Genomic DNA, 23104 nt, shown 5'->3' with positions numbered 1-23104 from the left:
TAAACCCCGTCTATCTGAGAAATGGACCGTGCCTCTTACCACCCGGCGCCGGATTCTTGAACCATCATCTACACGATTTAAGACCAATCGAATTAACCAAGATCCAATGACTCAGCCACGTGTCTGTCTGTGTGAGCCTATAAGTCTCCTTCGCACGTTCTTTGCGTCGAACCCTAAAACCCTGCCCGTTCCCGGTAGAAGTTTCCGGACCAGAGATCTCGCTTTCCTCCACTGCCGCCGCCCGGCTTCGGCAATGGCCATCGCTGCTCAGACTCCCGACATTGTGGGCGAGCGTCAATCCGGCCAAGACGTCCGCACCCAGAATGGTTCGCTCTCTCATTCTTCGCTCGTCTCGGCATCTCTCAGCTTTAACTGTACGAGTGTGTTTCTAGCTCCATTTCTTGACTCCCTGTTTTTCCGTGTCTCTGGTGATATAGTTGTGGCGTGCCAAGCTGTTGCTAACATCGTGAAGTCTTCTCTTGGACCAGTTGGTCTCGATAAGGTGAAGCCCGATCTTAAATCTCAACTCGTCTTTTCTCCGTCATGTATTGTTTAGTCTAAATGTAAATCCTATAAATTTAGGCTAAATTAAACACAAGGAACAAATTCAAATACAAGTGGACTATGAAATTATACACTGTTTAATGTTCAATTATTATGTCTGTGCCTAGCAAATAATACAAGCTCAATACTTGCATCTGATCAATTATAGAGAAGATATGCCAACATCAACTTAATAGATCTTGGAACTCAATCATGTCTTGCTAAGGCGTTCTGAAGTTAGATTTTTTTTTTTTCTTTTAGGTTATTTTTGTTTTTAGTACCTGGCATATCATGCATTTTCAAGTACCTGCGATTTTCATAATTTGATTTCTTATAAAGCTTGCATTTAATGGTGAACTACTAGATGCTGGTTGATGACATTGGCGATGTCACAATTACTAATGATGGTGCAACTATATTGAAGATGTTAGAAGTTGAGCATCCTGCTGCCAAGGTCCACACCTGGTCCTGGTTGTGATTCACATATTTCAGTTGTGTTGGTTTAAATTTTGGCGATTGTTTATTAACACTATAACAATGATTCTAGGTACTTGTTGAACTTGCTGAACTTCAAGATCGAGAGGTTGGAGATGGGACAACATCAGTGGTTATCCTTGCTGCTGAGTTACTTAAGGTGGCTTAGAGATTGTGCCTATTGAGTTCCTTTTGCAGTTTCCATTATAATGTGAATTGTTGATGGGTTGCTATCCTTTGTTACAGAGAGCAAATGATCTTGTGAGAGATAGGATTCATCCAACTTCTATAATTAGTGGCTTCAGGGTAATGAACAACTAACATTTTAAAATATTTGTGTCTTTTTCTTCAATAGTAGCCCACGTATAGCAGAATTATTTTCTGTAAGCATTTCAGTTTTTATATATATCAAAGTATATGGTTTATAAAATATGCCAATTAACGTTTCTCAATATATCTTGATAGCTTGCAATGAGAGAAGCTTGCAAATATGTTGAAGAAAAGCTTTCTGTAAAGGTATGAACCCGTTAATTAGTTTGTCGATATTGTATACTTTCAAAGTACTAGTACAATTTTCAATTTCCTCTGCTCGCTTAGTAAGGATGTCATGTCCACATTCAGGTTGAAAAACTTGGCAAAGAATCTCTTACAAACTGTGCAAAGACAAGCATGTCCTCGAAATTAATTGCAATTGACAGTGACTTTTTTGCTAATTTGGTAAGATCAACACAATTACTTCTTGTCTTTCTGTTTAACTTGTCTCTTACCTTTGACCTGACTGTATGTGTATATATCAGTTATTGTTTGGTGCTCGTCACTACCACCAAAAGATTAGGCTTTTGATTACAGGCAATGATCCAAGTGCTATTTCTGTCCAGTTTCTAAGGTCCTAGATAGCTTGAACTTCTTGATCCGTCAAGCAGAAAGCTATTTATATGGCATACAAGAAGCAGCATATGTAACCAGTATGGTATAGCAGTGCACAATTTAATATGGTTTACCATTCAAAATACAAATCATTGAACATTGGTATTGCTTAAGGCTGTATATTAAGTTTATGTAAAGATTGAGTGCATCCACTGCAAGGTTAAATAAGAGAATGCATCAGATAGTAGCCTCCATACTGACATCACTATTGATAATCAGCTTCAAGTACTAATGACTTACGATTTGATACGTGCTTGCCCTACGGATGTAATGGAAAAGAAACTGTTGGGCGGATGTAAAGCTAAGCAAATTGCTTCCTTACTAAGAACTGAGGATTGTGCAGGTTGTAAGAGATGTGTGAATCTGCTTGGCCAATCAATTTTTTGAGTGTCCCTGTTTATGTATGGCCTGATACAACTTGCAGCATAGGGCTATCTTAGTGACACATTATAAAACTTGAATTTTTTGGTTCCTCTTTACCTAAGTTTCTAGGCTAATATAGTTCTTTACTACCTGTTTTTGCTTCTATGTGTAAACATATCATAGTATATATTATGATATAATGTGGTTGACTAGTGACCTTCATTTGCTTGATATTTTTTATAGTTTGAGGAAACATTTTTTTTTTATGAAACCAAAGGACTTTAGTAAAACTCATACTGATTACTGAAATATAGCTTGACTAGTAAGAAAAAAAATTGAGGGGGCTAGTTCAAGTAAACAAACAAGATCCTTTGCAATTAAGGTTTTAGTTATATTATATCTGGTATTCAATTGTCTTACTGAAGATATTGTTAATAGGATAAGTAGCGGATAGTAAAATGGAAATGAACTTAATTATGTGATTGTCGTGCGTCTCTTTGTTTAACAGGTGAGATTTATTTGATTATGATATGATAAGCAACACTGTAGAGAGTAAAAAGGTATTGTAGGATGGTTGGGTAATTGGGAATAACATGTGCATAAAAATATGATAATAAAGATGAGAACCACAACTTATTAAAGACAAATGAAGAAAATACAATTGTCTGTAGCAAATAAATATCATCTATTTATCTGGGAGCAATTATGTGTAGCATAAATAAATGCTAAAATAAGAGAAAAAAAGATGGAAATGGACAAGCCTATTCAATTTAGGTCAATAGATTCCAAGTTGAATTGATTGGAGCTGAAAAAAAATGATTATCTAGGTTGGGTAACATCGAGCTTGGTGACCGGCTCGACCCCACGGAATTTTTCCACCGCAACAAGGGTAAATCAGGAAGCATTTGTGGCGGGCAGCTCAGAAGCCTAGCATCCCTTAGTTGCAAGTCCTATTTGGAAGAAAAATCCCAATAAATACACCATAGCTGGGAATTGAACCATGGGTGTTTGGGAGACAATTGAGCGCCCTTACCGCCATAGCCCCAGGGGCGAATTGATTGGAGCTGACGCTGTGATGGTAGAGGGAGGCAAGAAGTTTATTTAATGCAATTAAAAGTGAGTTGGAAGATGTGGATGCAAGTAGCTATCTAGTCTTTAAAGTGTAGCCAATTCCAAATGGTGGTCTCATGGTCTTCATGGTTCATTGTTTTGTGCAACATGGGCAATTTGTGAAATCTTTCCAATAATTATGTAACCTTGCACAATTCGATTTATCTATATGTTGTTCTATTAATACATTAACCTATTTATACCCATGAAATTAGGAGCCACCTAAAATTCCTCTAGAGATGAACATGAAGGTTGATTCTTGTCTTTTGCTTTCTGTGCAATAAGCATTTTTACACTGTATTCTTTTTCCCTGTTTGTTTTCTAGGTTGTTGATGCAGTTCAAGCAGTTAAGATGACCAATGCAAGAGGAGAAGTTAAATACCCAATTAAGGTTAGAAACTACTTGAGTTCCACCTTTCTTTTGCCGCAGAACCGTTTGAACTTATTTTGCAATGGTTAACCCGACTTGCATAATCTGATATGACAGATATGTTCAAGAGTACATTGGAGGGGTTTTATTTCACTTTCATTACTTGCAAAATTTCTTTATCCCAACTATTTTATTTACATCTAGTGTTTTAATTTTGATAAAACTTAGTTTGACAAGACTGAGATTTAGAAAGGAATTAATTCTTTTTTTATCTATATACGTGTTAGCTTGTTTATTTCATTTCATCATTCCATTTTACTATAAAAATAAAAGTGCCTTCTTTGTTCTCCAGAGCATAAACATTTTGAAAGCCCATGGAAAAAGTGCAAAAGATAGCTACTTGCTAAATGGATATGCTTTAAATACTGGCCGTGCAGCTCAAGGAATGCCAACTAGGGTTTCTCCTGCAAAAATTGTCTGTCTTGATTTTAATCTTCAGAAGACAAAAATGCAGATGGGTATTCAAGTCTTGGTCACTGATCCAAGAGAACTTGAAAAAATTCGCGAAAGGTATTTTACATGTGGATTTTGAATTCTGTGCATTGTTGTTGGACTTGTTACACATACACACACATAATTTTCCTGATTGTAATGGTTTGAATTTCTTTCACCTACATTGCTGATTTTTGTACTTATGTGTATGCTTTCAAGCCAATTGGTGACGGTCAACTAAACTGTACCCTTCTTATAGTAAGGAAGATTTTGTTCTATTTATTAATCCATTGATTTTGTCTCCTGATCATGAGGAGATAATTAAACACTAAAAAAAGAGAAGGGAAAGAGGAAAAGGACCGAGACGGTTATGGCAAAAGATTATCTTCCTCTTTATTCGATTTTTCTGTCAATTATGGAGAGGAGATGAAACACTCAAATGAGAGTTGGTGAAGAGGACATTAACCAATTTAATATCAACAATAGCAATTTTTCCGGCCGGTTATGGAGAGGAGATGAAACACTCAAATGAGAGTAGGTGAAGAGGAGATTAACCAATTTGATACCAACAATAGCAAAGATTAGGGACATCAAAGTTAAAGAAAAGATGTATCCAGGAGGGGGCAGCGCTCGCCTCTAGGATTAGTTGAGCCCAAGCCGCCCGCCTCCAAGATTAGTTGAGCCCAAGCCGCCCGCGTCCAGGATTATCAAAAGAAAAAGTTAAAGAAAAGATGTATCAATATCTTGTACCTTGTCATCTAAGTATAGTTCCCATTGAATAATTAAGTTACATTTTTGCAGCATCCTGCAAATCAATTTCAATACCAGTTTTCCTGAATATTATTTAATAGGAGTGCTCGAAATTTATATGATTTATTTTAGTAGAATGCTATAAGAAACAATGCTTTAATTTAATGCAAAAAAATAATTTGATATTGTGAAGGTATAGTTGAGATGTTTGGTATCGTTTAATTGGCTTTATAATTATATGCTTATACTCAATAGGCAAATAAGCTAATTAGAAGGGCACCATAAGACTAGCATTTATTTTAATTGACATTGGAATGCTTTGAATTTTGTTAGAATTCGCCATGTTTAACAAATGAATATACTCACGGTATGGAACTGAAATCATACCATTCTGATTAAATAATGAAATTTTGGAATGGAACAATAGTTGAGACCTCACTTTCATGTACCTTTGTTTTTCATGACTAGGGATATGATCACATACAATTTGTGGTCTATAAATCATTAGTCTTCATGAACAATGGATTGCATCATTCATGATCAGTTCAGTATAATCAATTGTTCCATTGGTGTATGTAGTAACAAATGGGTTTGATTCTCTTCCACATCTAATTCTAGCCAAACTGTACCAGAGTTCATGTGTAATTCATGCTCAATGATACATTTGATTATCACTTTAGTTTTACAATCACTTTTTGCACTACATTCGCATCAGTTTACTTTGTGTTACCTTTACTTTCCCACAGTGTGTGTATTAATATTGTGAAAGTGCATGTTCTTTGCCATTATGTATTTATGCCAGACTGTACCCGAATTCATGAGTTACATCTGCCAAATAAGATGTCAGATTATTCCCTTTTAGTTTTATGCAATCTAGTCATGTACTACATCCACATCAGGTTTAATGTTTGTTGCCTTTAATTTCGGTTAACTGACTGAGTAGTATTCTAATTAATTTGATTTTTTTGTGATTAATTTTGTGGCAGTTAGCCCTTTAATTTCAGTACTCTGCTAGTCTTCTTTGTGCTTTATTTTTCTACCTTAATTATGAACTCCAGTCTTTTCTTGTTTGGGATGTGGTTGTTGGAATCATACATGTTCACTAGTTTGCATATATATGAAGCCCACTAGGCACTGATGGCATCATATAAACTGCCCAGGGAAGCTGATATAACAAAAGAGCGAATCCAGAAGCTTCTAAAATCTGGTGCTAATGTTGTACTGACAACCAAGGGAATTGATGATATGTCACTGAAGGCATGTATTTCTTATGCTAAGTATATTTTTTTGCTAATGTGTATTCACTCAATTCTTGAAGATAAATTTTATGCTTGAATGACCTTTGTCAGAAAGGCTCTTGTTTACATTGCATTTCAGATAATGGCATGGTGGAGTATCATGTGGTAAATGGCTTAGTAGCATAGCCTACGTTGACAATCTATACTAGCTTCTGAAATTAGAGCAAAGGATTGAAATTTTAAGCCATGTTGTGTGGCTTGGCAGAAAATTTTCATTCTGTTGTTTGACCAAAACACAATAGGTAGCACACCCGTGCTGGAAGATTGGAATCATGTTGCTGGTCATGAGGAGGGTAAGATGAGATATGAGAAGCTATAAATGGCTTCAAAGCATGGAAGAGAATGTATATTGTAAAAGAAGGAACAGGAATTGCTGATCAATAAAGAAATCTAGTGATGTTGGCGAAGGAGAAATCAGTAAGGTCACTAGAGGGGGAGATTTTCGGATATTGTGAGCCTTTCCAGCAGCCAGATTTAGCAACCACGGAGGGGCAGTGGACTAAGCACAAGGAAGACAAGAGTCCTTGACCCTTTTTTAATATTTTTATATTATTTATATGTATTGATTATTTATGTACTAATTATAATGTAATTAATTGATATTATCTATCTAATGTATCATTTTATTTAATTGATCACTCATGCTGCATATTAATTATTTTTTATGTAATTAATTAATTAATATATAGTATCATTAATATAATTTACTAATATCTATTGTACGATATGGTATTGATACTGTAGTGTAGTGTTCTGAAAACTGTGTGCTGCTCTATATTTAAAATCTTAAATTAGAAGATATCATCATTAGGTGTTTATACATTCACCATCAATAATGGGGTATCACGCATATTTTAGCATTTGTTTACTGATTTTTTTCCCTCTACATATTCAGATTGGCCTTTTCTTTTTTGATTCTTGTTTTGATTTCATCCACTGTCAACATAAACTTATCTGCTACTATAAGTCTGACAACATTTCTGGATTCTATTATGATTGTGGCATTCTCCTCATGTACAAGTGTTATGCTGTTTTTTTCTGGATCTTGTGGAAGATAGATCTCAACTTATGGTTTCTGCTTTTCTCCTTCAGAGATTGACCATCTGAATTGAATTTAATTGCAGTATTTTGTTGAAGCTGGAGCTATTGCTGTGAGACGTGTTCGGAAAGAGGATCTACGCCATGTTGCAAAAGCAACTGGCGCAACTGTGGTAAGATCTTAATTGTTTTTTTCCTAATGCTTTTTTATAGCTTTTTAGGAAAGCAATAAACTTGTATGCATAAAATGTTTTTAACAAATTTTATTTTATTTTAAAATTTTTATGTCATATTTCAATGCTGTTTTATTTACAATTTTTGTATAAATACATGCAATCTTTAGCATTCAGAATTCTATTTGTCTTCTGTAATAAATTATTTAATTGAATTATACTCATCCATGGGTATGTGTCTAGTTTACTTGGTACAGTGTAAAATGTGAAAGAACTAATGAGAATGACAACTGATGTGGTTCCTGTCCGCTCTTTTTTAACTTATCTTTTTTGTAATTTTTTTTTTCTTGCATCAGAGTACTATTAGACAACTATGGATATGGACTTGTGGGAATTCAATATTGAGACAACTGCGGGATAACAAAGGAGCATCAAACACTGCATTATATTATATGTTATAACCTAGTGTTTGCCACTGAGAATGATAAAGGCCACTTTCACAATTTATTCTTGACTGATATAAAGATGGATGTGAATATATGGAAGAGTTTAGTTTCTCTTCACTGAGATTTTGCTATTTTATTTGTATTACATTGGCATAGTCCATATAGGTCCACTCAAGACAGTTTACATTGTATATCCCTGCAAAGTGCAGTGACACCTTCTGGTTCTTTAAAATTGTTATCTACTGTGTAGGTAATTTAGCATGATGGGTTATCTTGTTGGAAGTTGTCTAGGAAAAATCTAGCTGAGCTGATATGCCATTGTCTTTCATTGTAAAGGAAGAATTCCTTCGGTGCAAGGAGATAGGGAGGAAACAAAGGAAATAAGCTCCTGTTTATATAGTGAAAGTTTGTTCAAAGATGAAATGGAAAAGGTTCCTTGGATTCTACTATTAACAAAAAAAATCCCAATGGACTCTGTTGAATCTAATTGTGTTAGTTTCAATCTTGTGGATCTCTATCAGGTTTTGATCTTGCAAACTTTTGTGATCCAACTTTGTTAGTTTTATGCTGATTGCTAAATATATATCTTGGACTTATTTAGGGAAGACACTGCATTTCTTACATTTTAAAGTCTTTATCTAGTGCATACTCACTGCGCTCTTCTAATCTTCAATTACTTGAATCTGTAGGCAATTCAGGGTTTTGTTTGTTGATCTTTATGTTGGATGTTGCAGGTTACCACATTTGCTGACATGGAAGGAGAAGAAACATTCGACGCAACATTTCTTGGCCATGCTGATGAGGTTGTAGAGGAGCGCATTGCTGATGATGATGTAATTTTGATTAAGGGCACAAAGAACTCCAGTGCTGTAAGCGGTTTCTTCTTGCTCATGTTTCTTGTGACTTTCAGCATCTTGTATGTTGTATATTAACCATGGAAATTCTGCACCAGGTCTCCTTGATTCTTAGAGGTGCTAATGACCACATGCTTGATGAGATGGATCGGGCTTTACATGATGCATTGTGCATTGTTAAGAGGACCCTTGAGTCAAATTCGGTAAGCTGTACCATCAAAATCTTACAGATGACTATTGCTTCTTTGTTGCCTAAAAGTTAATTGTTTGACTAGTTTTGATTAGAGCCTATTATTAGAAAAGAGATTAGAAAAGAAAATCACTTGAGCTTTACATTTGGCCTTATTTTTTTCATCTCCTCTTTTTTCTGTTTTCTCTTTTTTTTTTGTTATGTAAGGATTTGTCATTCTTTTTCATCTATAGCTAGAGTCTGGAATAATTTTATGGCTCCCACTCCAAATCTCTAATTTGACCTTCATATTTCCTGAAAGAGTGGTGGCTCTGATACTCTATTGCATTTTTGAGGAACACTTCTATTTTCCAGGTCTGGTTTTCAAAGTTTGTTTTCGCTATGTATTCCAACATTTTAGCACCATCCTACACGACCTATTGTTTGTGTAGGGCATGCCATTAACCATTGCCAACTCAGTCTTTCAGAAAGTGCATTCTATGCTACTGTCTGCTATCCTGCTGAGCCCTGGTGCACACTTACATGTCTTAGATGTATCTTAATTCAACTTATGTAGATAAATCAAATAGGTTGTGTCGGGATCAGGTCAATCCCACGTGCATATACTCCATTAAACCTACTACATTAGTAACCTATTAATTGAGGCTTAAAATATTTTTTTTTAAGCCTGAGTTTGGATCTCTAGCTGGAGTTGTGTAATTTCAGTATCATGCCATGTCGACACTTGATTTGCATCAGCACACTTCAACTTGTGCTGAGGTCAATTCATGATCTATAATCCTACAATCCTTTTCTATTTGTTTCAAAAGGAGTTTCATGCGTAGGATGCCAGCATCATATTTTTAATTTTCCAAGTCTTAGATTAAATACTGCTTCTAGAACATTCACATTTAGAAGTATATTGTTCACATGCCCATAAAGATTTCTGAGTTAATCATAAGGCGCAATATATGGATTCACGTTGGTTTCTCTGACTCCGCCATCACACTTCTTCATTGCTGCTACTACTTAAATTGGTGTTTCCTCACTTTACCTCCCATTTTTTCTAGTGTTTTATCCCCCTCAAATGAAATTGAAGGATAAACCATAGGAAGAGAATTTTCTTGTCATTATTGCACCAAGACAATATCAGTTAACACATGCTCTGTCTCAGTTGGTATCTATTATAACTACGCTGGCACAGGTGATTGATCTGTTACTAGAACAGAAATTTAAATTGTGTTGGATACAGACCACTTGAAATCATGCTTGATTTGGGTTTCACACAAGCTTTGTATTTTAATCCGATATAGGTTGTAGCCGGTGGTGGTGCTGTTGAGTCTGCTCTGTCTGTTTATTTGGAATACCTCGCTACAACTTTGGGATCTAGAGAACAGCTGGCAATTGCAGAGTTTGCAGAATCTCTTCTAATTATACCAAAGGTTGTGTTTTTATATAATTATATACATTATATATTAAATATTTATATATAGCCTTTGTACTAATCTTAAGTTTGTGCAGCAGGTGTTAGCTGTTAATGCTGCAAAAGATGCGACGGAGCTAGTTGCAAAACTTCGAGCTTATCACCACACTGCTCAAACCAAAGCTGATAAGCAGCACCTATCAAGGTATCAGGGGATTTTTTTGGTGTGTTTTTTACACATTGAGATGCTAATGAAACAATTGTTGCTTGCCTATTTTTGTTTAAGAACATATTTGATACGAAATTCCATTGATAATGTAAAGCCCTTTCTTCTACCCACTTGTGGCAGTTGGTGTCGATTGTTTATCTTCCTTTTTCTTGTAATTTCACAAATGACGTTTGTGGTCACTTTATCATTAATATTTAGAAAATGGGTGGAAGAGTATTTTTCAGTTCAATACCATGATATTTTTAAAAATTATTCTTCACTTTGTTTATTCACAATTGTTTGGTGGTTATAAGTTGTGAAAATTTGTTTACAGCTCACTGTATTCTTGTGTGTTCTTTGTATACAGCATGGGACTGGACCTGTCCAAGGGTACAATACGAAACAATCTTGAAGCTGGAGTCATTGAGCCAGCGATGAGCAAAGTCAAGATCATACAGGTAATGAACATATGCGACTTATAAATGCTTTTATTATTGGGAGTATCAATGGTTGATCCAACATGTGTATAGGTAAAACATATTTAATTTGTAATTGAACAGTGCTTCACTTTTATGTGATTCAGCAAGTATGCAAAAAACTAAACTAGAGTAAATAAGAATATTATTTGTCTTGTTTTCATTGCAGTTCGCAACCGAGGCAGCTATAACAATTCTGCGCATTGACGATATGATTAAGCTTGTCAAAGATGAGCTGGCGAACGAAGATGATTAGATCATTGCGATGGTGGAAGCAAGTTTGCTGCATTTTGCCCCCCTTTTTTTTTTTCCAATCATCTCGTAGCTTTTGTTGCAGTTTTATTTTATAAATTGTTTACATTAAACGCCATTCTGTAGTATGTTTTCATTTCCTATTCCTTCAGGATGGTTACTCAAACTTCGTTATCATGGCTAATGAGGAAAAGTTCTGCAAGTCGCATCGCAATTGAAAACTCCGTACGAGTACTTGCCCTGTTTTTTTTTTCTTATATCAGTTTTATCGGTTTGGATAAAGAAGTGTATTTTGGATAAGTCGACTTAGTATGTGAAAATGGTTTTAAGCTGAAATGAATTGTTTTGAATGGTCACTTTTTAAAAAAATTAATTTAGGTACTTGTCCTTTGGGTCCAACTAGTCTAGGAGGTCGGGGGATGGCTCGATTTCATAGATACTCTGGGAAGATCTTGGCATGACAAGTCAACATGACTAGTGGTACGAGTTTCGTGGGCGTTCGAAAATTTTTAATGTGAAATTTGAACATGTATGGGAATCATCTGTTACTTACCAATAGTCCACCTTTGGATGGTATTTTTTTGGGGCAAAAGTGATGTCGTCGTTTTAACTGTCCATATTCTTTGGAAAGGATAAATTATGAGTGCATTTGTCTTAGTCTAGTGGCTCTTTCCATGGGAGAGGTTAGATATTTAGAGGTGCAACAACCAAATTGACCCTTAGAGTAAATTCGTATAAAAGAAAAGATTACAAAGTTGCAACTACTAAATGTTATCAAATGCTTGACTCGTTTAAGCTGTCGCAGTTGTGTTGTTGAAGCTTAAGCACGATAGCATTTTTGAGTCATCGAAGCGTAGATGAGCACTTTGATGTCTCTCCGCAGTATGGTGTGTAGTGTTGGTGCTTTGGCACGGAATGGAAGTAGAAAGTCATCAAAGGGATGATCTAAAACAACGAGCTGTGGCATGGAATGGAAGTGGAAAGGCGTTAAAGGGATGATCTAAAACTGTTGTTTGAAGCTGTAAGTATTTTATAGTAATTTTGATGTGATCAATCAAGTTAAAGTAGATCTCGTATATTTGATCCTTGTGTCTAAGTGTGCAGGAATTTAGGAACATCAGAAGTTGAGCGGAAGACGCAGTCAACAAAAAGGATGACACAGGAAGGGAGTCGACGGGCTTGGTGCATTTGAAAGACAAGGTATTGCGAAAGAGTACACCGGCGGATGAGAAAGATGTGTGCGACGGTCCGAGGGACGAGAAACCGGGGGGGGGGGGGGGGGGAGGACTGCTCAAGGAGAAAGTCGGAGTTGAGTTTGAGTGAACTCAACTTCGATTAGCCGGAGTATCACCCATGCAAAGATCAGCAACGGAGTTGATCTGCTGTATGGAAGGCATCTTCCATGCCTTGGAAGACGTCTTCCATGAACAGTACGAAGACGCCTTTCAAGCTATTAAAGGTGTCTTCCAGTGACCGTTTGCGAAGATAAAGTTTTATCTTTGCACGGATAAAGTTTGTCATGTTGGAGGCATTTTCCAGCCTATTGAAGACGCTTTCCAGCCTCGGATAGAATTTTCCAAGAGCTATAAAAAGACCCCTAGAGCTAAGAAATATAACACAACTTGAAGAACAAGTATTGTACACTTTCATAGTCTTTCTTTTGAGCTATCAACTTCTATAAGAGGCTTCTCCACCTGCAACAAAGGAGAATTTTAGTAGAACTTTCTTCAATGTTTTGGATTAACAACCACTCAAGTTGTAACCAAGTAAATAGAATTGTCCTTTTACTTTCTTTAATTTAGTTGTTCACTTAATTCATTATTGTTATGGTGCGAGTCTAATATAATCAAAGGATTGAGAAAGGGTTTTTTTTTTTAGGCAATTCACCCCCCTCTTGTCAGTCCCGCTGCGCCAATAAGTGGTATCAAAGTCAGAACGCCTTAGAAGGACTGACCATCGACTGAAGTATCGAGACGATGGTCGGACCAACAATATACCCGTCAAAATTTGAGGGGGATTTTGTGACATAGAAAAAATGCATGGAAATATTTTTCAAAATAGACTTTGAATTGCTCTTACTTATTAAATATGGTTTTGTAGCTTCCAAGGATCAACAAGGAGTCGAAAAAGAAGAGTACCAATGGACCAAAAAAGATCAAGCCGACTTCGTAGCGAACGGACGAGCCGAATTTCACCTACTCAGTGTACTTCCACCCCAGGAAGTTAATCGAATCGGATATTATGAATCAGCAAAGGAACTTTGGGAGAAGTTCCTAGAGCTACATGAAGGAACTTCCGAAGCAAAGCTCTTGAGACGGGACCTACTCCGGAACCAACTAACAAACCTTCGGATGGAAGAAGACAAAACAGTCGTACATCTGCACTCGAGGATTAAAGAACTTATCACTTGACTCACGAATCTCGGAGAAAAGGTAACGAACCGAGATTCATTAAGGTATGCTTTAAATGTATTTCCTAGGACACCCGAGTAGACATCTAGAGTTGACTTATTTTATATATCTAAAGACCTCGAAGTTAGTTCATTAAAATATCTGTTTTTCACTTTTAAACTTTACGAATCAAGATGTATAGGCTTACGAAATAAAGAAGAAAAGACAACCCACAACGTAGCTCTAAAGGCCAACTAGAAAGGCGAAATAGATCCAGACTCCGAAGAATCAATCGACGAAGATGAAATAGCATTATTGGTAAAAAATTTTAGTAAGTTCATTAGATCTAATAAATTTAATAAGTCGTAGGTGAAAAAAATACTTTTGGAGCAAAAGGAAGGTTCGATGCTACAAATGCTAAGAAGAAGGACGCATCAAGAACGATTGCCCTAAACTAAAGAAGAAGGAGAAAGACAAGGGCAACATATCAACAAAATCAAAGCACAAGATCTTAAAAGCCACATGGGATGAAACGTCGTCGTCCGAGTCCGAGATTGAAGCTTACGCTGGACTAGCCCTAATGGCAAATCACCAGAGGAACCTTGAAAGTTCCTCAGAGATGAGCACCAACGAAAGGGAAGGATATTCAGAAGAAAGATGCGATAAAGGGATAGCATCAGAACACGAGGTAAGTGAGGTACGTGTACTATCTCCCAAGCAATCTTTTGAATTTATCAAAATGTTATCTAAGAATATAGTACAATTAGAAAGAGAGAATGCTAAGTTAAAATTAAATTTAGTAAATTCATACCTCTTAGATATGTTTGATAATTTAAACATAGAAAACGAAAAATTGAAAATAGAAATCAAAAAGTTAAAAAAATGGCCATGCATGTTTAAATGATTTTAAAAAATTAAAATTTAAAAATTATGGTATAATCAACTAGTACATTAGAAACCACCAGGGGTAAATTAAGAAAATTCTTAAAAATTATGTACCTCCCAAATTTTTAGTAAATCCGAAGGAACCTATATTGAGTTCCAAAATCTTTTTTAGATTAAACTTTAATTTTTTTTTAATTATTAGGATAGAAATTGTCTTAATTAGAAAAATATTTTTTTTTTCTGTTCATGTTTCAATATAATTTTTTTTCTTATACTATGTGATGATTTAATTTATAAACAGATTTTTTTTCAATTTTTTTTTCTTGTTTGAGTTATTTTTTAAAAAAAATATTGATGAAAATCATACTTTAAAATTTAAAATTATTTCACAAACTTAAATTTTGAAAATTTTATTTTCCTGTGATGAAACATGATATTCTCTGTCATTACAAATATTTTTGAATTTTTTGAATAATGTCTGAATTATTATAAATTATTTTCTGAAAAATAATTATTAATATTAAAAATTTAAGAAAATAAAATTTTGAAAATTTTATTTTTTTTACTGTTTAACAATGTGTTTTACACATCCACGAAAAATAGTAGAATTTTTTATTGTTAAAAAATATTTTTTAAGATTTATTTACAAAAATTAGCTTCTGTACTGAAATATTTATTTCTTTTCAAATACAAAGTATTTATTCGTGTGAATTTTTATACTGATCTAACATTGTCTGGTCAAGGTTGACAAAACTTTTTAGGATTTTTCAAAACTGATAAGTAAATTTTAACATTATTTTTTCAAAATAGGAGATTAATTAGAAAAAATAGAATATTTTTTAAAAAATTATTTCTGAAAAATATTAGCTTATTGTTAATCATTGTAATGTACCCCTCAAAAAAATTTTAAAAATTTTCTAATAGTTTACTTTATTTTTCCAAATTTTTTAACTATTAGAGTATTTTTTTTTTATGTGATCGAGAAAAAAAAAGTAAAAGTTAAGGGGGAGTTAGAATAATTTTCATAATTTTTATTCTTGTATTTATTTTATAATTAACTTGTTTAATGCATTGCTTTTCTATATTATTTTATTGCTATTTAACCCTAACTTAACTTGGGTTGATGTACATCAAAAAGGGGGAGATTATAAGTACCATGTGGTAGTTTTTGTGTGGTCATCAAGTTAAGGTAGGTCCTGTGTATTTGATCCTTGTGTCTAAATGTATAGGAGCTTAGGAACACAAGAAATCGAGCGAAAGATGCAGCTAGCGAGAAGGATGACACAGGAAGGGAGTAGACCGGCTCGGTGCATCCGAAAGATGAGGTGTTGCGAAAGAGTACACCGACGGCTAAAAATGATGTGTACAGCGGTATGAGGAACGAGAAGCTAGGGAGGAAAGTTGCTCGAGGAGAAGGTCGGAGTTGAGTTCAGGTGAGCTCAACTCCGGTTAGTCGGAGCATCAACCGCGTGAAGAGATCAGTAAAGGGGCTGATCTATCGTATAGAATGCGCCTTCCATGGCTTGGAAGCCGCCTTCGTACTTTTTATCGAAGGCGCCTTCCAAGATATTGAAGGCGCCTTCCAATGACCGTTGGCGAAGATAAAGTTTTATCTTCGCACGGATAAAGCTTGCCACGTTGGAGGCGCCTTTCAGCCTATTGAAGGAGCCTTCCAGCCTTAGATAGAATTTTTTAGGGGCTATAAAAGGACCTCTGGAGTTAGGAAATACCACACAACTTGAACAACAAATATTGTACACTTTCTTAGTCTTTCTTTTGCGCTATGAACTTTAATAAGAGACTTCTCCGCTTGCAACAAAGGAGAATTTTAGTAGAGTTTTTTTTTCAACGCTTTAGATTAACAACCACCCAAGTTGTAACCAAGTAAATAGGATTGTCCTCTTACTTTCTTTTATTTAGTTGTTCACTTAATTTATTATTATTATTATTGTGCAAGTCTAATTTAATTGAAGGATCGAGAAAGGGATTTATTTTTTTAGGCAATTTACCATCCTCTTGTTGGCCCCGCTACGCCAATAGAAGCCCCTTTTAAAGTTGATTCTAGGTGCCTGGACTAGCCCCGATCACCCACAGCTCGGCCTCATATAATTCGACATTGTCACAAATTATCCATCTCCGGGCGCTTGGAACCCTTCTTGGTGCCTGGACTACTGACGTGACGTGAATAAGACGAAGCTCTATCTAGGTGTGACTTATCCTTCTTCAGGTGCTTAGATCCTTTTCAGATGTCGGGATCCCTTCCGGGTGCCTGGTTGCTGACATGCACCGCCCAATCAGGGCATGCTACCTCATCTTGATGCAAGGTTGGATTCTGAGCCATTAGGGCGCTTGGACCTTCGGTCTCCTGGCGCTTGGAGTCTCTGATTCTAGTCATTTTCTAGTTATCGGCCCCTGCATCATAGTGTTAGCATAGGCAAGTATAATTATTCTGATTGACTTTAGGTCTCCCATTAAACCTTAGGTTGGATTAATGCCTACTGCTCTCTTTCTGAGAGTGTGTCCTCACAACTTCGCTTGGGAGAGTTTACTTAGTACCTTGGTACACCATATCTGTTTAGACTTTTGCTCAGCTTGATCTGGACCCTCACGACTTTCCGCTAGACCTCTGGTTTTCGATCCTTCTACACTTTCTGCTTAGTGTTCTCAACCCCCAAGGCTTTCTGCCTGGTGTCCTCGACCTCAGGATTTCATACCCGATGTCCTTCATCTACCAAGACTTCTTGGCTAGTTCCTCCGACCAAGTCTACCTTGTCTAACATCAACTAGGACTTTTTTGTAAGCTTAATAAACATATCAAACTTCAAACAGACTTAACTTTTAACCATTTGCCAACATCAAAATTTAGGTTCGATCATATGGTGTTTCTTACACCAACACAACACTTCATCTCCAAATACTCTAAGAATCTGTTCTTCAAATCAACTCGAAATTCTCTTTTATAGGGTTGTTGTTTGGGTTGAGTTCTGCCTTGTAATCAACTGATAGCCTTCACAAGTCAACTGTTGTAGAGAATCTGACCATTTAAACCTGCAGAGTGGCTCTTTCCACTCAGTTTAACAATCACTAGTTGATTTTCAAATCTTATCAGTCGACTTTGAGCCATCAATCGAACTAGCCAGTTGAGTTCTAAACCTCTGTTCCCTTGAACAATGACATCAGTCAAATAATGCACTCTATCAATTGACTGATTACGATTAGTTGAGTTTTTCAAGCAATTTATGAAGCCTTTGTTCGTTGCTATAGCGTCATCAATCGATTGATCAAACTTATCTAGGGATGGTATATCATACCATGCCAAAATTTTTATATCATACGGTATATTGTACCAAAAATTTTAGTATTTGAAAAATATATATTAATACCATATTAAAATTTTAGTATAGCAAAACTTCGATATGTCAAATGTTTAGTATACCAAAACTTCGGTATATCGAATTTTCAATATAGTTAAATTCCATATTGTTCATCCCAAAATTATTCGGTATTTCAGTATTTTTGATATACCAAAATTATAAAAGAAAAAAAAAATTATATTTGCCCAATTGTCCATCATAATTGTTTGGTATCAAGTTTATCATAAATCATAGCGATATTAGATTTCAAAAACCAATACCAAAGGTGGTGTTGGATTTCAAAATCCAGCACATTTACGAAAAGAATTTATTCAATATTTTGATAAATCTTGTATCAATATCGAAAAGTATGGTACGGTATAAGACCGTACTAAAATTTTCAATTTGTCGAAGTTTTCAGTATGAATGATATATATCTGTATGATATGTACAGTATATTTTGATATTTTTCCCACTCCTAAATCCATTAGTAGACTATTGATGTAGCAATTATTGTTAATAGTTACTATAGCATACTGTTGTTCACAATACTTAGCAGATTACTATAGCAAATCCTAATTTCAGAGTTTAGTGTTCATTAGTCGATTGATACACCCTATCAATCAATTGATATTCCTATTTTAGTCTTACCAAAACTGAATTATCACCTTGCATAGTATTTTGTTGACATGAACCTACTAGAATTTTCTTTACCTGACATCCGGTTAACTTTGACCTATCGAGACTTTCTATTGCTCAACTTCCGATCAACTTTGACTTGTCGAGACTTTGCCATTTGTCAACATTCAATTTTCCTTGACTTATTTGAACTTCCGTACTTATGCTAAGTGTCCAGTTTTTCATGATCCACTTAAACTTCGCCTGTGTCAACTCCCTATTGAACTTCTGACCGCCAAGTGCCCGATTATCTGTGATTTACTTGAATTTTTCTCTTGCCAACTTCCTATTGGACTTTTAACCATCAATTGCTTGGTCAACCATAACCCATTTGGACTTTTCTTTTGTCAACTCCCTATTGATTTTCTGTCATCTCTAACTAATATATTGATCGATTGTTAAATATCTGATTAATCTTGACCTACTTGATGTCTAATATATTGATCAAACATCGAAATATAACTCAAATCAACTTGAACTTGATCAATCATAACTAGAAGCCGATTGCACCAACATATTTAACTTAGTTAAATCTAGACATTTGTCATCTTCCATTAATTTTTTTCACCATAAACACATCATTTGGTCATTTGCAACTTCTCTCCTCTCCTTATCCAAATCTCAAGCTTCTTGATAAAATGTGTATTTAAAGACTCAAGCAATTTTCAATTTCTCTAGGAATCTCCAACATATAAAAAAACATTTTTTTTTGTTTTTTTTTTGCTTATTTAGTTGGGACGCTATGTCCACATTCCCCTCAAAACTTCACAAACTCACACCCCTTGGATAGGTTTACTAACTTATCTCGAAGTTTTATTGCTCCATATTAGCTAAAGATCTCATAGCATGTGATCCGGCAGTAAGGTCGGGGGACCCCCTCTGGAGGGGAGTCAACGCCACGTGGAGCTCAAAGGTCAAAAGGGTCAGCACGAGGTCCGTCCGATCGGAGAAGGGGTGGGTCGACCGGCCGGACGGGTCCGGGAGGAATCAAAGACAACCCGGCAGGGAATCGGGTTTCCGACGCTCCTGGTGAACAAGGTCGTCGGGCCGAGCGGGTGGCCCACTCGGCCGAGGCATAAGGCAGCAATGCCGTGAACAGTCTCAGCCGAGCACACGACCGGAAATCTCCCGGGCGTACCAGTACTTGCATCCGGTCGGACGTGATGGGACTGCCGAGCGGCCGGGCGCTCGGCATGAGGAGAGAAAAGACAAAAGGACAAAGGAATATTTTCTGACAACAAGCATGTTCGGAGACTAAGCCATGCACAGAGTCCTATGACGGAAGGTTCTACTGTCCCATCAGAGAAGTGCTCGGACTATAATAGTATGGTGTCAGGCAAGCTCCTCTGGCAAGCCCATATTGAGGTATGGTAAGAGGACACGTATATACCTCGGTATGTGTGCATAAGCCTCCTCACAGTTCTATAAAAGGGTCCTCATACTTCGCCGGAGGTATGTATTCTCTGATATTCGAAGCCACCTCTGCATTTTCCTCTTGCCTGACTTGAGCGTCGGAGGGTCGTCGCCGGGAACTCCTTCCCGGCCCGACTTCTTTGCAGGTTCGCCGGAGCTCCATACAACAGGTCAGAGATCCACGTCATCGATTCGGAAAGCGCCACGTGCCCAGCGTCCATCGATTCAGCGTTCGGACAGGATCAACATGTTTATTAGCTCATTCTCAAACACTTACACCCCTAACCTCACGAATAGAGTCTTAACTCATGCTTAATGAAAATTGTTTGCAGTAGGTTTTGTCGACTACACATGGCTAACCCTAACTGCCCCCACCCTCTTTGCGTTAAAAAAACTCCAAAGCCATTTAATATATGAATTTGATTACTTTTAATTTTTCTTGAATAACCTCTCCATTCCTTCATAGATATTTAGGAGAGGAAATGTAAATGATGACTTTAAGGAACTTGACAAGAACCTATAACATATAAATTGAAGGAATTCATTATAGTCTTAAACAAACATCAAAACAATCATACTTAAAATATGATAAGATTGACACCACGTTTATTTTCTCATTCTATGTTGATGATTTTTTACTTTTCAATAATGATTTTTGTTAATCCGGATGCAAATAATCTTTTAAGGTATGTTTAATTCAAATTATCATATATAATTTTAATTATATAAGTATTAGATAATCTCACGATCAAAATTATTAAGAATAAAATATAATTTTTAGTTCAACTTAAGTAATGTAACAAAAATTTATTGATGACAAAATCAAAAATCTATATTATTATTCTTTTTTTCTTTTTAAACTTTATATTTTTTTAATATTTATTTTTTATTATGAACAATACATTCGACAACCAAACCTAAATATTACGATTTCAATATTATCAATATTATAATAAATATGAAAAATAATATAAAATTATTATATTTTAGTGATACAATTTGCGAAACATCTCTCATTAGTTTAACATTTACCAATTGATTTCCTAATAAGATATATATAATTTTCAAAAATACAACTTTATTTTTAAAATAAAATATCACATATAAATACTTAAAAGCGGGGTAAGGGATGAAATCCTGTTTGTAAGAGATGAAATCCTGTGAAGAAAACATAAGAGATGATTCCAGGAGTGAAACATAGTTGTATCTCATCACCAGACAAACAAAACTACAGAAACATAGTTGTATCTCATCACCAGACAGAAATTTCAAAAAGCTGGGTAAAGCTAATCCTGATCTCCCAGTAAAAGAGTTTGTTACTTCTCTTATTACAACTTCATAGTAAATTGAAATGTTTGTTCGATATAAGATGTCACACCTAATTCAACTAGCAATTTTGATAAACATAAAATAATATATCATCCAAGTTCAATCCAAAATGACGTAGCACTTCTTTCCTCCCTCCAGAAGCTTGTTTTTCAATGTCTTTGGTGTTGTATGAAGCCCCCAATCTTCCCAGCAAGCTCATCTCTCCATAAATCACTCCAATCCTACGATAATTCAAGTATCCTAGATCATCATATGAGAAGTGAAATCGGATGCATGCAAATTTAATTTCCTTCAAAGAGAAAACATTTTTATTCCTAATCTAGATGCAAAGAATCGAATGAAGCAAAACAAAAACAGAAATGTATAGCACAAAGAATTCACTTCTCATTATGAAAAATGAATGGAAATAGTGGTGTTCGTGTACTTAAAACATGAATTACCTCAATTGGCTTTAAATTGTGCTTTCTAAATTTGTTTTCCTTGTGTGCTATAACCATAGTTCCCCACCGATATGGTGCTCCCCATATTCGTCCATTAGGATCCAACTCCCCTTTATCATTCTTGCATAAATGAATCTGAGAGACTTTGATGAAAATTAAAATACCAATTCTGTCAGAAAATTCAAAGGAAAGCTACAAAGCATTTGAAATATATTGGCAAACTTTCAAAGACACAGGTCGCCTTGTAGATACTTAGAAATGAACGGACAAAATCAATAGAATTCAAAGAGCAGTGTCTCACCTTCCACTTGTCACTTGAAGGCAGAAGAGTTTCTATATCGTATTTCTCACAAACGATATCATCATAATTACATTTACTACGGCTGAATCTGAAGCTACACGAGAAAGCATCAAGAGAAATTCACACAAGATCGTGAGTCGGGACGCCTTTGAACGTCATTAGGGTTTCACGGTCGACTTCAAATCGCTGCTACGGTTTCGCGAGTTCAGGAGTCACGGTTTTCGCGATCGAAAAAGTGGGTGTAATAGCTTGAGCTGGCGGATTGTCATTTAATCATTTGTTAGGGGTATTTTTTTCAAAGGGTAAATATCTAAAGATATTTTTGAAAAAAAATTTGTTAATTTTTGAAGAAAAGAAATTGTTAATTTTGGAATTAAAAAAATTTGAGTGCTTGATTTGTATTTTCTATATATTTTTTATTTTTATTTTATGAGAAAATAGAAAATATGTTTGGTTTGTATTTTTCACGACAAACCAAACACTTATTTTCTAAAGTTTTTAATTCCGTATTACATATTTTTTTTTCTGACATATAGGGCATGAATTATTATTTAGGAATCGTCGATTACCTAAATTAAATAATATTTTTATTGATAATCTTAGATTGATAATTAAAGTTATCAATAATAATTTTGAACCAAACACTTAACTTAGGGGCTTGATTGGATGGAATGAGAGTGGAGAATAGAAAATGAATTGAAAATTAATGTTTGGTTTGAGGATTGATGGTCGGTCCCACGGATCCATTATCCTAAATATGGAAATGAACTATATTACCTAGCAAAAGGAGGAGAATGGAAAAAAAAATACTATTCGGATTTAAATTATATCCATACTCATTCTTCATTTCTATCTATTTATCTATTTCATTCTCATTTTCATTACCATTCTCTAACTCTTTGAGGCCTCATTGTCATTGAGGTTTTATAGCCAATTACGAACATATATT

The 23104-nt window shown here is 35.4% G+C and overlaps 1 protein-coding gene and 1 long non-coding RNA gene across 2 annotated transcripts; one reads left to right on the top strand and one right to left on the bottom strand.

Annotated features, from left to right (window-relative positions):
• Positions 1-153: 153 nt before the first annotated feature.
• LOC121985223 (T-complex protein 1 subunit alpha-like) lies at positions 154-11574 on the top strand. The gene is made up of 17 exons (XM_042538533.1): positions 154-326; positions 438-502; positions 908-997; positions 1091-1177; positions 1264-1323; positions 1483-1533; positions 1639-1734; positions 3743-3808; positions 4140-4357; positions 6190-6286; positions 7452-7538; positions 8719-8853; positions 8937-9041; positions 10321-10449; positions 10532-10635; positions 11006-11096; positions 11284-11574. The coding sequence occupies exons 1-17, from the start codon at positions 254-256 to the stop codon at positions 11368-11370; spliced, it is 1641 nt and encodes a 546-aa protein (XP_042394467.1). The 5' UTR covers positions 154-253; the 3' UTR covers positions 11371-11574.
• Positions 11575-21351: 9777 nt separating this feature from the next.
• On the bottom strand, positions 21352-22373 carry LOC121987697. The gene is made up of 3 exons (XR_006113695.1): positions 22156-22373; positions 21855-21997; positions 21352-21635 (listed from the first exon to the last, which is right to left on the bottom strand). It is a non-coding gene; the product is annotated as an uncharacterized LOC121987697 (long non-coding RNA).
• Positions 22374-23104: the final 731 nt, after the last annotated feature.

Source organism: Zingiber officinale, chromosome 5B, assembly GCF_018446385.1.
Source record: "Zingiber officinale cultivar Zhangliang chromosome 5B, Zo_v1.1, whole genome shotgun sequence".
NCBI classification, from domain to species: Eukaryota; Viridiplantae; Streptophyta; class Magnoliopsida; order Zingiberales; family Zingiberaceae; genus Zingiber; species Zingiber officinale.
Note: the sequence above shows the minus strand (reverse complement) of the source record. Positions and strands in the feature narration are given on the sequence as shown.

Coding starts and splice junctions, on each gene's coding strand:
- LOC121985223 (XM_042538533.1), top strand. CDS start 254: ATGGCCATCGCTGCTCAGACTCCCGACATTGTGGGCGAGCGTCAATCC. Junction 3,809..4,139: donor AAGTTAAATACCCAATTAAG/GTTAGAAACTAC, acceptor TTTGTTCTCCAG/AGCATAAACATTTTGAAAGC. Junction 7,539..8,718: donor AAGCAACTGGCGCAACTGTG/GTAAGATCTTAA, acceptor TGGATGTTGCAG/GTTACCACATTTGCTGACAT.